This window comes from Mytilus edulis, chromosome 14 (assembly GCF_963676685.1).
Source record: "Mytilus edulis chromosome 14, xbMytEdul2.2, whole genome shotgun sequence".
Taxonomy (NCBI): Eukaryota; Metazoa; Mollusca; class Bivalvia; order Mytilida; family Mytilidae; genus Mytilus; species Mytilus edulis.
This window is the reverse complement of record NC_092357.1, coordinates 14,700,501-14,716,449: the sequence shown is the minus strand read 5'-3', so window position 1 is coordinate 14,716,449 and position 15,949 is coordinate 14,700,501. Positions and strand designations below refer to the sequence as shown.

General features: G+C 32.6%; 1 protein-coding gene across 2 annotated transcripts; it reads left to right on the top strand.

Annotated features, from left to right (window-relative positions):
- Positions 1-5,702: 5,702 nt before the first annotated feature.
- Positions 5,703-15,641, top strand: LOC139502789 (innexin unc-9-like). 2 transcript variants are annotated; one of them, XM_071292372.1, is made up of 3 exons: positions 5,703-5,776; positions 12,917-13,019; positions 13,731-15,641. In XM_071292372.1, the coding sequence occupies exons 2-3, from the start codon at positions 13,012-13,014 to the stop codon at positions 14,893-14,895; spliced, it is 1,173 nt and encodes a 390-aa protein (XP_071148473.1). In that variant the 5' UTR covers positions 5,703-5,776; positions 12,917-13,011; the 3' UTR covers positions 14,896-15,641. The 2 variants fall into 2 exon arrangements, with proteins under 2 accessions (XP_071148473.1, XP_071148472.1); XM_071292371.1 differs by lacking the exon at positions 5,703-5,776 and adding an exon at positions 9,104-9,226.
- Positions 15,642-15,949: the final 308 nt, after the last annotated feature.

Here is a 15,949-nt window from a genome sequence, read left to right as displayed (position 1 = left end):
TGGATCCATTATAATTTGAAAATTACAAATAAAGCTGACATATTCCACTCGTGTAATTGATTAACGCCCTCTAACCACCAACGCAAATTAGAACGGAACATCTTTTTATGTCATTGTATTTGATCTTGTAAAAATTAAATATATCTATATAACTAGAACACAACATGAGCAAGGTGTATCATTAGCTCGGGCTATGTCAACGTAGAAAATGTTTTCCATGTCTGTGCTATCGTCTTATTTCTTGAAATTATTATCAAGGGACTTTTATTTTTAACTGAGCGCGATCGATGTGGGAACATAAGAATCCGTATTATTGTGTAAAGGTCACAGTGGTACTGTAACAGCTCTTTCTCTTGTAAAAAATCATTTAAAACAATTTGGTTTAATAGTGTTTAAAAGAATGAAAGCCGTTATAAAATTTCAATTCTAGTTTCAATGATGAGTTTATTTACATAAACTGGCATGCTAGATACGACGGATGCCACATGTGGAGCAGGATATTCTCGCCGTTCCAGAGCACCCGAGAAAACCCCCAGTTTTAATAGGATTTAGTTGCTCAGTCTTGAGTTTTTGTTTATGTTGTGTTTTGTGTACTGTCGTTTGTCTTTTTTCAGCCACGACGTTGTCAGTGTATTTTTTACTTATGAGATGGAATAACCCTTTAACATTTTTCTCCTCTTTTTTATGAACACAAATCTGACATTTAGTTCTCAACAAAAATATTCAATCTGTGTCCGAGATTGGGATCATTCAATACGTTACAACAGTTGCGAGAGCATTATAGTGGTTACTTTTTATACTAACATGCCGAAATACCACAAGGGGAACAAGAACACTTGCGATCACTCCGATTTTTGGCAGGGTTCGTGTTTGCTAAGTCTTTTATTATGCTATGTTTTGGTTTTGTCCTTTATTTTGTCATGGCGTTGTCAGTTTATTTTCGACTTATGAGTTTGAATGTCCAAGTATTATCTTTAGCCTCTCTAAAGCAAAAGAGGTTTTCAACTATGGGTTTAAAACACAACAGTGACAACAAAAAGACATTTGATGGAAAACAAGCTGTCTTTTAAAACAGTACATTGGGAAAAAGTAAATTAAAATAGAAAAAAATAAAAAGGAAGGTCAATTATTAAACGACAAAATAAAGCCCCGAACACATCAAACGAATGCAAAACATCTGTCATAGTTTTGACTTGGAACCAGATTAAAATTAATTGGTACGTTTTGCTCAGTGATATTACGGGATTAAGGATATGAAATGCAACTGAATTTTGAGGCAGAGTATTTGCCCCTCTCAAATAAATAAAAAAAAAAAATAATAATAATTAACAGGCATTCATAAAATAACAAACACTTAAACACTTATATATGCTATGTTTGTTATATATCATAGATGTTTCAACAAACCAATGTTTCAGTAACACTTAGTCCACTGAACAAGGAAACTAGGGAAATTGATAGCAGTTATGCAAATGAAGAGCACAAAGGCTGACTTCATTATCACTTGAAACATGCACATATAATTGATATACTACATATATCTATGTCAAATAAACCGCTAAACACCGACGCAGACTACAACAGAACATCATTGTAGGCTATTGCATTTTTCCTTCTTAGGATTAGAGTGGACTATATATAAAAACTTAACTACAAACATATTCATCTCAATACCTTTGGTGGTTACCTTTTCAACTATGAAACTGTTCAGAATTGAGCTACCACAGTCTTTTCTGGTAATTACTTCTTTCACTTTGCTCGACATATGACCCTAGTGGTCATGTCAATAGAGACATGGAGCCATGGGGTACGTTTGTTGCGCCATAATCATCAAACGAACACCAATATTTAAATAGTTTTTAAAACTTTATACAGTGAATAACAAGTAATATTTCTGAAGTAAAACTGTAAAGCACGGATTTTTAAATAACGATACATTCCATGAAAAAATTGACGAGTACCATCTGAAGGCCGTCGTCATTTATTCTTCGTCTTCTGAGCCTTGGATGTCACCTTTTTCAAATCAGTATATAGCTAGTGAAATACTGAACAAACAACACACGAGTACAGATCACACCCAACAAGAAAAGTAACTACAGCATTATAGTCTATATTAAAACCAGCTATTCATATGTAAAAAAAAGGAGAGCTGGTATGATTTTTATTGTGACAATTATCCACGTGAGAAGAAATTAAATTAATTTAGGCGTTGTTGTACCCCTTAGGACTTTCAATAAAAAGTACATCCGAAATCGTATATTCACAAAAAAGCGCCGGAATTAATAGTTATCAATGGTACCAGGATATTAATTAAAACATTGGAAATAGTTAAGCTCAATCATAACAGATGAACAAAAAGGCCTGTGTTTTCACCCTAAAATCTACTCTCTGTGGAAACTTAATGAGACCGACTTAACATATAAAATTTAAATGTATTTTCTGTATATTTATGTAACAAAAGTAAAATTAATGAGTTAAAGTTTACAATTAACACCTTTTTAAAAACTTTATATCTTGGGGTTAAAAAGGAGTCTTATCTTGCCTACTCCCTTACATAGAATGAACTAAATAACGGACAGACGCATTTGAAACAGTAAGATTAACAAGGATATCCGGTTTACTTTCATGATTACTTACCGTTATTTTTCACAAATATGTCGTTGGCTCTATGCTACTATCTATATGTACCGATTATCAGGTTGTCTGCATATTGACACTAAACGATGTAAATATAAGAATTAACACGTTTTGTCATTTCAACAAAATGATTTGCATATTTTGCGTACTATGCGTGATATAAATATTTTTTTATGTTTAACTAGCTAACCGAAAGATGCCTTGAAAACATCTGGGACAAATTTATCCACGTCGGTTTGTACCTTATGACGTCGGTGATATGTCCGGGTCAACGTATTTAACCTCAGAAGGCAGTGACATTCATATTTTGTTTTTAAATCTGGACAGAGTGATAATGATAGTGGGTCGACCAATTATGATATAGTATTGTATATTTTTTTCTGTTTCTAATGTATAATTTATGATATTGATTTTTATTTTGTTATGTTTTTTAAATAATCTATGTATCTTAGCATTGCATTAACTAGTAGGCATTTTGATAATTACATTGAATATAGTATGGCTATTTCTCTAAGATAAAAGAAATATCCAAATGTTGTTTTCTATTAAAATTCCAAAACTGTTCGTTATTACCTTTTAGTCGAAAGTGGGACAATCACCTGACACCCTTGCAACACGTGTCTTACTAGTTCAAATAAAGGTATCATACAATTACAGTATGTACATTTTAAAGAATAATTAAGTCTACCTTATTGTATACATAATTAACCAAATGTATGTGTATGTATTATAAAAATAAGGTAAAACAATAAAAACAAACATTACATAAAAAAGGGATACAAAAGGGACGGGACATTCATCACTACCAAGTTGAAGACAAACTGACAACACTATCGCAAAAATTGAATAACGCAGAAAACACGACCACGTCTACAATACACTTCAAAGATGACTCAAGACTGAACAACATGTACCCCATAAAAGGGGGATCAATTCTGGTGCTTCAGATGGACTTGTAATCAATTTACATTTTGCTGAAATCAATTTGCAATGACAAGGAGAGTTCAGTCATTTACAAAGAATGATGAGACATGACTGTTCATCTCTATATAATTTAATGATGATAGGGTGTTGATATTGGAGGGAGGGGTAGAATACATACTGTTTATAAATTGCTTAGCTATTTGATAAAAACAGGTTGCTTGCTCGTCCACGAATAATTTACTAAAATACTCACTTTGATTTATGTTTTTGACAGATACTTGAAATAAATACATGTCTGTCTTAAATTACTTTTTTATGCCCAACCTACGAAAGAAGAGGTGCATTATGTTTTTTGGTCTGTACGTCCGTTCGTCCGTCTGTTTGTTCGTTCGTCCGTTCGTTCGTCTGGCGTCCGTTTGTCCCGCTTCAGGTTAAAGTTTTGGTCAAGGAAGTTTTTCATGAAGTTGAAGTCCAATCAACTTGAAACTTGGTACACATGTTCTATATGATATGATCTTTCTAATTATAATACCAAATTTGAGTTTGACCCCAATTTCACGGTCCACTGAACATATGAAATGATAGTGCGAGTTGGGCATCCGTGTATTGGGGACACGTTCTTGTTATGCATTTGCGACCAGACTTTATATTCTAACATACGACATAATGTTGGTATAAACACATGAACACATACACATGCACATTGCAAACAATGATACTAAAACAATTTTGAAAATTGTCCCAAAGTGAAATTTATTCATAAAGGAAACGGACATATCTTATTCAGAGTGGTTTCCAGATAATAAAAAGATAACTATTCCTTCAAGTTTTATAGAACCATCTAATCTCATAATATTTTACCCTTCCGGAGCACCTGCGATCGTCCCTAGTTTTTGGTGGGGTTCGTGTTGCTTAGTCTTTAGTTTTCTATGTTGTGTCTTCTGTACTATCATTTGTTTGTTTGTCTTTTTATTTTTAGCCATGGCGTTTTAAATATAAAAAAAGAAAATGTGGTATGATTGCCAATGAGACAACTGTCCACAAGAGACCAAAAATGACACAGACATTAACAACTATAGGTCACCGTACGGCCTTCAACAATTAGCAAAGCCCATGCCGCAAAGTCAGCTATAAAAGGCTCCGATATGACAATGTAAAACAATTCAAACGAGAAAACTAACGGCCTTATTTATATAAACTAGAGGCTCTAAAGAGCCTGTGTCGCTCACCTTGGTCTATGTGCATATTAAACAAAGGACACAAATGGATTCATGACAAAATTGTATTTTGGTGATGGTGATGTGTTTGAAGTTCTTACTTTACTGAACGTTCTTGCTTCTTACAATTATATCTATAATGAACTTTGCCCATTAGTAACAGAGAAAAATATTTGGTAAAAATTTACATAAATTTACCAAATTAATGAAAATTGTTAAAAATTGACTATAAAGGGCAATAACTCCTTAAAGGGTCAATTGACCATTTAGGTCATGTTGACTTATTTGTAGATCTTACTTTGCTGAACATTATCGCTGTTGACAGTTTATCGCTATCTATAATAGTATTCAAGATAATAACCAAACACGGCAAAATTTCTTTAAAAATTACCAATTGGAGGGCAGCAACCCAACAACCGGTTATTCAATTCATTTGAATATTTCAGGGCAGATATATATTGACTTGATTAACAATTTAACTCCCTGTCAATTTTGCTCTAAATGATTTGGTTTCAGAGTTATAAGCCAAAATCTACATTTTACCCCTGTTCTATTTTTAGCCGTGGTGGCCAGCTTGGTTAGTTGACCGGGTCACCCCACACATTTTTTAAACTAGATACCCCAATGATGAATGTGGCCAATATGGTTCAATTTGGCCCAGTAGTTTCAGAGGAGAAGATTTTTGTAAAAGCTAACGACGACGGACGACGACGACGACGACGGACGACGACGGACGCCGGACGCCAAGTGATGAGGTGAGCTAAAAATGAACGAAAAACTAATATGTTACACATAAACAAACGACAAACACTGAATAACAGGCTCCTGACTTGGGACAGGCAATTTCATTTTCTATCTGTGCGTTTGACTCTCCCTCTCCCTCTTTCGTCCCTCTTTTATTATCAAGACATCGTTGATAAACAACCATTTTAGATTAAAGTATAAAGGTGTATCGCTGATCATCAACATGATACAAAATCAAAAGAAAAATAAATCATGTGAGTATTTTAACGTATTTATAACATCGATCAGTATCGATTTGTTTTGGTTTGTGTTCTGTTGGTTGTTCTTTGGCTGTTGATCGTTATTTGTCATTGAATTGTCAGTTTGTGTGTTACTTATCAGTTTCAATATTCCATATTATCTGCCGCTTATCCTTTGTAATATAAGTGTCTAGTTTGATAATATTACGGTGTATGATAGTTTATGGTTAACATTTTACATAATATTGTAAACTCAGCAATTATTCTGATATTTTGTTATTGCAAATAATGCATCTATATGTAAGTGTATTTTACGGAAATCGCAATAACTTATCCAAATTTTTTCCTCATTATTCAAAAATCACAATAATAGATGAAGCCAATAATTTCTGAATTTTCGTTTCCATTGTGAATTGGATGTTGGCTTTTAAATTTTCATTATGTAAATTGTTATATTTGGCTTTCACTGGGATTTCCTGATAAAGGGAATCTAGAAATGAATGAAATTCTTCATAGTTCTCTTAGCATTAAACGTTATATTAAGATTACATCTATGGTATGAATGAAGTAAAAAGAGACGGAATAATAAAGATTTAAGTCATGTTCTCCCGATATATATATTATTTTCGATTTTTATTCAAGGTCTTTTCATTTCTGACTTTTACATCATTAGTTTATTTGTTTATTATTATTGTTCCTATTTCCTTTAATTTGTCAAACTGATTGACTTTTGTCGAACTTCCGTTTTCTAATTAGAATACATCATAATTAAATTATTCAAGATGTCTTTTAACTTATACATTATTTAGTAAAAAATATTTCAAAATTGAATGTATATTATTCTGACATAAACGTACTTTAAATTATTGGGGATTTCATTCATCCAGATTAACTTTCCATGGATATACGCATGTGCACATATTTTGTTATAACAATTGTTTTAGTACTTGCCTCATCGTTATTCTTAAATAATGGAGATGAAGCGGTTTGACCTTTTCTGCCTGTAAAATTTCTTTTGTTTGTTTTTTTCTTATACATGTTTTTCGATTGAAGAACATTCTCATAATAATCGAAAATATAAGATTATCATCCTGTCGGGAGGACTTTTCTAAAAACTAAATTTTAAAATAAGACTATTGATATGTACTCTTAAAAAATAAATTTAGTTTTAAGATGACGAAAATATACCAACAGCTGAAATTTTATTCACACGTACATCGTATTAAAATATTGCACAGTTATAAGTTGAAATTTTTTTTTCAAGATAGTCTGAGGGATTTTCCACAGTATACGTTTTCTTCGTATTCTAAAGTATATCCTTTTATCAGCCAACTATGAAATCGTATCTATTTTCGGCTTATCTAGAAATACTTAATAAATATAGATACATGTTTGTAACGTTCACTTTGATTTTATAAGATCACACAGTTTCGGGTATCTGATTCACGATTGACGGGTTATTATTGTGAGCGCAGATGTAATCCTCGTGTGAAAGATTTGAAAATTCATAATTATGTTGACAGTTTGATGGGCTGGTGTTTTTGTTTTGTGTTGGATGGCCATGACGTTTTTTTACCATCTACGGTTAAAGTCAAACATTGCTAAATATTTTAGCAGCTAAATTATATTTCAAAGCTTTCAAACTCGGAAAGTGCAAAGAGATTTAGGATATAGAAAGAAGACAACTCTAACTCCGTCTGTACTTCAAGTATATAAGTTATGGTAACTTCATTGAAGTTAAAAAAAAACAAAATGGGGGAAAGTTCCAAGGTGATAGACAACACTATAGCGAAAAAAAAACAGTAGTCCTCAAACACTTCACAAAACACTAAAGACTGAACAACACACTAACTCTTTCTAAATCGATGGCAAACTCAGTAGCTTAAGATCGGTAAAGAGAACCAGCTCCATATGTGGCATCCGTCGTGTTTCGGGACGACTCGTTAGTTTCTGTTTTACTGATTACATATTTGAAGTGTTAGTGCAGAAATATATTTGAAAGTTACATCAACTTGCGTTTTTACACATTTATATTTAATGTTCTGTGTAATGATTTCAATTTAATTGTTTAATTGACTGTTATCTGATAACAATTGTGCCATACGTTTTGACACCGCTTTTAAAAAATATCACTAAAATATATTTTGAATAATCATTGTTGTATTTTTCACCATTTGTGTCCATTTTATGTTTGCACTAATAAATGAGCTGTGTCGGAAAGAAATTGAACTATTGCAAATGAAATCAATACATCTGTTAACATTTAGCGCGTCTGGCGTACTAAATTATAATCCTGGTACCTTTGATAACTATTTACACCACTGGGTCGATGCCACTGTTGGTGGACGTTTCGTCCCCGAGGGTATCACCACCCCAGTAGTCAACACTTCGGTGTTGACATCAATATCAATAATGTGGTCATTTTTATAAATTTCCTGTTAACAAAAACTTATATTTTACGAAAAACGAAGGATTTTCTTATCCCAGGCAAAGATTACCTTAGCGGTATTTGGCACAACTTTTTTGGAGTTTTGAATCCGCAATGCTCTTCAACTTTGTACTTGTTTGGCTTTATAAATATTTTGATATGAGCGTCACTGTTGAGTCTTATGTAGACGAAACGCGCGTCTGGCGTACTAAATTATAATTCTGGTACCTTTGATAACGATTAACATATCTCGGGCTGAACATATCTTCAGAAAGTCTGTAACTGTTTGAAAATTGAGTTGTTATAAGAACCATACAAAGCAGATCATAGTTTATCATTCATTTCCTATTTGAATTTTTCAAATCAATTAAAGTCTTATACTTAAACATGTATACATGCACTTGCCTAAAGTCGATTTCTACGCGATGCAGCTTATATAGTATAATAATACTTATTATATTTCACAAGTAATCTATTTTGCGTGGTGGAATATTTAAGAATAAAAAATAACGGATACCCCGTTTAATTTGGACGGCGTCTGTTTTCAATTCTCCTGTTAACTTTCGGGGAAATCAACTCATGAAAGATACTTTTAATTTTTGTATGCTAAGAGTTATTGGCAACGAAAATATACAATCGCAGTCGACGTTTCCGAAATGCTATAAATGCTTAATTTCTAAAATTTAACTTGAATTGGATTACCATAGGATTGTTAGTACAGCATGTAAAGAGTTGCATTTGTCAAATCCCCATTGACGACGACAAAATTGGTCAAATACAGTATGAACTTCATTGAATATGTCCACGTTATTAATACCTGTGAAAAGATATCGTAATGTACTTGTTATATAATCTTAAATTCGTTGTGCAAATTTTAAAGATAAAGTTGATAAACTTAGTGCTTATCAATGGGTTTTTACTTATTTCATAGTGTTTATTTCTATGTATGGCTGGAAAGACTTAATGTTAAATTTAACAATTCTTTCCAAATCAAAAGTACATTGGATCAAAATGGTAACTATACTAGCATGTAACATGTAAGTAGGTTCTAACAAATTTCATCTACTGAGGATGCATACTTTGAACCTCACAATTATTTTATTTATTATTATTACTTTTGCTGTTAAGTCTGTTTTTTGTTATATCTACTTTACGTGACTCTGTATTTATGTATCCCGTCATACTTTAAACGACAAAATTATTTTATTTATTGTATGTCTACCTGTGCGAATTTTAAACGAGCAATTTTACACCAGTACTTAAAACCTTCCATCCTTTATGGATGAATTTTACATAGAAAAATAAAATCGTATAATATAAGCAAAAAGATGATGTTAAATTTAATGTATGCCTTTTTGTGCTTTTTCGTTACATTTGTTGTTTTTATAGTGATTACGATGATAACACAATGTTGACTGCTGTACCTCTATTTTTGACATTTTTACCTATAGTGTTTGTTTGTTTTGTTCACGTATCGTTGACAATATAATGGAATTTGATACGACTGTCATACAAGTGAGAGGTATAGCTAGCTATAAAACCAGGTTCAATCCACCATTTTCTACATAAAAAAATGCCTGTACCAAGTCAGGAATATGACAGTTGTTATCTATTCGTTTAATGTGTTTGAACGTTTGATTTTGCCATTTGATTTTGGACTTTCCTTTTTGAATTTTCCTCGGAGTTCAGTATTTTTGCTTTATTACTGTTTGCTAGCATTTATTTCTATATAGAAAAGTCCAATGATGTCATACAAGCGAGATATGTAGCTAGCCATAAAACCAGTATCAATCCACAATTTCCTGCATAGGCAATGTGCGTACCAAACCAGGAATATGACAGTTGTTTTCTTCCGTTTTATTTGTTCATGTTGTTTGAGATTTTAATCAAGCCACTTGAACTTCTCCTTGGAGTTCTGTATTTTTATAATTTTACTTTTTAACTACTGATTTGTTTTTGAAAAAAAAAACTAATCACGAATTTAAAATTTAACTTTTCTAATTTTAATTTTAAGAGGCACTTGATTATCTCATAAAAACTAGAACACTTTTGAAATTTAAATTCGCAATACAACATTGAATATCAAATAAATTTCGTACAATGCATTTCACTTATAAACTGACGAAGTCATTCTTTCATTTAGGGTAACTTCTTGTATTCGGTTCGAGTCTTTCGACCATAATCTTTTTTAAATATTTCAAAGTTGGTTTTTTTAGCTATGATACATATGTTAATGAACTGTATATCACAGATATATGTCTCGCATTTTGCTTATTTTAATTTTTCAAATGTTGAAATTAAAATAGCAATACTTTAACATGTAAGTTATGCAAATATTCAAAGTATTAGACCATGACTGAAGGTACATGAATAAACAATCTCCATGGAAATTAAATGTGCCAATGTTAATACAACTGCATACCAAATGCAATTAACTTATTGTAGGTCGTTCCCTTTAAACATCTTAATAGTAAAGTTATCTTACCAATGTTGTAAAAAGATTTTTGAATATAGTTATATTGGCACTAATATCGATTTGTCATCAGCATATTAAAGCATCACTAAATTTGTCTTCTTTTCAAACGGAATGTATAAAGACACACCCACGTTCATTTTTACCTGAAAAGTGGTTAACTCCTAATAGTTCAGCCAAACTAGTTGCAACAGAAAATGTTTTAGCTCTTATCTATAGCATAAAGCCCCAAATGTACACAGAAAAGCCCCATAAAATCTAACTTGAGGAAATCTGAAAATCAATATTGACATTAGAAAGGGGAGATAACTCTGCAAAAATGAGGTTTTTTTGTCAGTTTTTGGTTGATATCTGTCCAGTATCTACCTTGTTTAAAGAAACTTTAAAACTACAGAAAGGAGAATATATGGTTAACTATTTTTATCAAATTTGAGATTCTTTACCTTGACATATTGAAAAATTTATTATTAAAATTGTCAACTAAAAAATCACGACATCTAGATTGTAGCTTGATAAAATATATGAAAACATACTAAGAGTTGTTTGTTGTACTCTAAAGACGACTAAACTATCAAAAATCAATCTCCCATTTTCATTGCAAATCTCCATAGGAAGTGCTGTTCGGTGTGATCCAAGGCTCCGTGTTGAAGACCGTACTTTGACCTCTAATGGTTTACTTTTATAAATTGTTACTTGGATGGAGAATTGTCTCATTGGCACTCATATCACCATCTTCTTATATCTAAACACAAACGTTAACTTGTAAACTATGTAAAAGTTTCAAAGTCAATGCAATGAACCATAATGTGGGGGTGGCGATATATAATCTCCATGAAAGAAATACCTGCAAACGCCACTAAATTTCATCTTAAACTAATTTGATCACAAACTTATATACAAGTTAACTAAGCTTCAAAGTCAATAGAAAATGACTGAGAGGGCGAGGCCAAACATTCTCAATGGCAATTAGATATGATAAGGCTTATACAAATGAAGTTATCAAATGTACCAGGATTATAATTAAGTACGCCAGACTCGCGTTTCGTCTACATAAGACTCATCAGTGACTCTCAAATCAAAATTCTGTGGATTCATTATAATTCGTTGGATACCAATTTTCGTGGCTTTCGTGGGTACAGGTGAACCACGAAATTAAATGTTCAACGAATTACAAAATTTCTATAGGATTATATGCAGACTTCGGCGAAACCACGAAATTAGATATCCACGAACATGCAAGTTTTCCGTAATCCACGAAAATTGGTACCCACGAAAATAAATGAATCCACAGTATTTATAAAGCAGAAGTTTAAAGTTAAAGAGCATTTAGGATCCAAAATTCTAAAAAGTTGTGCCAAATACGACTAAGGTAATCTATGCCTGGGATAAGAAAATCCTTAGTTTTTCGAAAAATTTAAAGTTTTGTAGTCAGGAAATTTATAAAAATGACCACATTATTGATATTCATGTCAACACCAAAGTGTTGACTACTGGGCTGGTGATACCCTCGGGGACGAAACGTCCACCAGCAGTGTCATCGACCCAGTGGTGTAAATAGTTATCAAAGGTACCAGGATTATAATTAAGTACGCCAGACGTGCGTTTCGTCTACATAAGACTCACCAGTGACGCTCAAATCAAAATATTTATAAAACCAAACATGTTCAAAGTTGAATGAATACCAATTAACAGTGGCCTACCACAAATGGTTGCCCTTGTAACAACATAATCACTTACTAGTACACATAAACTGAGCAAAATTTCGAAGTCATTAGAACATACCTAATGAGGTATAGCCAAACAATCTCCAAGGAAATGAGATATGCCAATGCTTATACAACTGCATACCAAATATCATTGACCTACCATTAGTGGTTACCAATCAACTGACCCAATCACAAATTATTATATGTTATCTAAGCAAAAGTTACGGAGACAATAGACCGGGACTGAACAAACAGGGCCAACTAATCTCCATTGAATGAGATGTGCCAATGCTAATACAACTGCATACCAAGTATCATTGATCTCCCACTTGTGCTTCACAATAAACTAGACCTAATCAAAAACTAATACATTGGTGATGCCGCCGACGACGACGCCGGAAACAGCATACCTATGTCTCTCTTTTGGCTTCGTCAAGGCGAGACAAAATTGTTGCAATTGCAAATTACCTGAAACCAAATATATTGATTATGTTGATTGTATGCTTTAATGTTTTAAAATTGCATTAAGTATAACTGTTAATTTTCAGGATGTAAATTGTGTTTTGATTACTTCGTCACTGCCTAAATTGTGTAGTTTCCATAAATAGTCACGTGTTCTTAAGCTGTCCACTCCATTTGTACCATGGGAGGGTAAGTATTGAGTTCGTTTATGAAGTTTAAAATTCCTTGCTACACTCGCTGTGGGGTAAATGCCTGTTATCGAATATAACCTAGGTTTTCAGCAATCTTCCAACCCTTTTTACTGTCGAACTACCTTACTGAACCTACCTGTTGCAATCATTTTTTATTCGATCTGCCTTCATATGCAAGATATAATCGTTTTGGACGTTAGGCAAGCAGTTTATTCTCATATACCAGTATGTAATACAAAAACATCATCTTACAATAGCTTTATTGTACCGGGTAAATGCATTGATTAAATTTTTCGATTGATAACCAGGTAAAACATCTTACAGTGTTCTACAGATATATTATCGGTGCTACTGCGCTATCAGATTTTTTTCCTGCAAATTTTAAACAAATAAAAAAAATAAAAGTAAAATACATCTAATGATAATGACTCACAGATAATAAAATCACTCAACGAAATCTTGAAAAATTAAATATTGACACTAATAGAAGAGGGACGAAAGTTACCAAAGGGACAGTCAAACTCATAACTCGAAAATAAACTGACAACGCCATGGCTAAAAATGAACAAGACAAACAGACAAACAATAGTACATATGACACAACATAATAAACTAAAGAATAGTCATCAAGAACCCTAATACAGTAGTCTATATATAGTTTATAAATGCATTCCCATTGATTTCATATGATCTTTTACTTTTCTTTTAGAATTAAAAAGTACGATTCAGGAAAAAATATCTTGTATATAAAAATCGGTGGATCCGACGACCCTTTGGTGCACCAGGCCAATCGTTTGGGATGTTTGGTGATTTGTTTAAATGTTGCAATATTTTTAAGTACTCGTGGTTTGGTGACATCACCTATTCGTTGCTGGTGTCCTGCACAGTTTCCTAGTTCTCAAGTAAAATACATCAACGACTACTGTTGGGTTCGGAATACTTATGTAGTAGATTTCAATGAAAGTTTATCGACAGTTTCGAGCATGAAGGAGACAAGGACAATTCAATATTACCAATGGTTACCTTTGGTCTGGGTTTTTCAAGCCTTATTCTTTTACGCGCCACGAATGTTTTGGCTAGCATTTAGTGGTTATTCTTCTTTAAATATCAAGAAGCTCCTTCAAATGACCGACAATATTACTTTTTCATATGGAAACGATAGAAAAGATAAAGTTCAAGCGACTGTACAGTATTTACAAAAATATCTGAAAATTCGAAACCGACTTAACATACAGTACAAAACATGGGAAGGACCATGGGAACTTTTAGCAACGTACGGATTCCACAAAGGAAACTTTTTGGTGTTTATCTTTTTGATGACAACATTGCTGTACGTTATTTCAACTATCGGACAAATAGTAATGGTAGATATTTTACTAGGAGTAGATTTCAAAACTTTAGGTATCGATGTCTTGTCACGTGTGTACAAGGATAAAACAATTTTTGATCATCAACAATTTCCAATCGTAACCTTTTGTGATTTTCGTATAAGACAAATGACAAATATACAAAGCTGGACTGTACAGTGCTCGCTGCCAATTAACCTGTACAGTGAGATGGTTTTTATAATCGACTGGTTCATTCTGGTTTTTATGACATTCTTAAACTTTACCTACTTTATATACCATCTTGTCTCAACCATACTGCCATATCGGGCAGAAATCTATATTCAAAAATTCATTGAAGTGGACAGAGAGCATGAGTCAAAAAATCAGAAGATTCCTGAACATGACCTTGAAAAACAAAGGGACTTTATCCATTGTTACTTGCGTAGGGATGGTGTTTTTCTGATATGGTTGATGAGCAATAAAGTTAATCAAGTTTTGGCTGGGGAAATAGTCAACAGATTATGGAAAAACTATCAGTCAGAATGATTTCGTCCAATCAAAAATCATGATAAAGATTTATGTAAAGTCAAAACATTGACCATTCATAATCGCTAATTATAAGTTTTTAGATTATAATGCAATCAGAGAAAATTGAAATAAGTCCTTTACATTGCTGCGATTTAAAAAGTGTGCATGATAAATTCTGTTATAACTTAACGCATATATATGTAACTTCATTGCGAATTTTTCAGGGTGATCAAAAACCCAGAATAGTGATCTCTTTAAAATTCGCAAATAATCTATTGTAAGTTAGATTGTAAAGTTTTGTCAAGTAACGAGCATTTGAAGGTTTTTTTTTAATAGCAAATCGGGGGAGAAAATCATTAGTATGTGATGAGTATTACAATTTCCGGATTGATAGAATATGATGTCACCGACTTATCCTGCTTGTATCCCACTTCCACATCCTCGTGGGTGAAAAGGTGACTAAGTCTAACGGAAAGGGTACTTTTACTTAAAATGATTGAATAAATTCATAGATAAATAAGAGTTTTTGCCTAAGCTTACATGAGCTTACCTATCAAATAAATGCTCGCAATTGTAATAAAAAGCTGCGCGCAAACGTAATGATTTTTGCATACAAATGTAATGGTAATGCGCGTAACCGTAATTCACCGGTCAATATCTATCACTATTCTGTAAATTTTACAATGAGTATACATGTTATAATGATTATAGCATTGGGTATCACATTCAAGGTTTACATTTCTACACAAAGTGATCAATCGGGGTTTTTTTTCCATTTTAATTCATTCACCAAACTGATTTTAGCACATAAAGTGATTTAGCACATATAATGATTTTAGCACAACGATAATTTCATCATTAAATTATAGCACATACAATTCTATGTTTGAATTTGTTAATAAATTAACTCATCATAGATACCAGGATTAAAATTTTATTATGCCAGACGTGCCTGTCGTCTACAAAAGACTCATCAGTGACGCTCGAATAAAACAAAAGTTAAAAAGGCCAAATAAAGGTCGAAGTTGAAGAGCATTGAGGATCAATAATTCCTAAAAAAAATTTGCCAAAT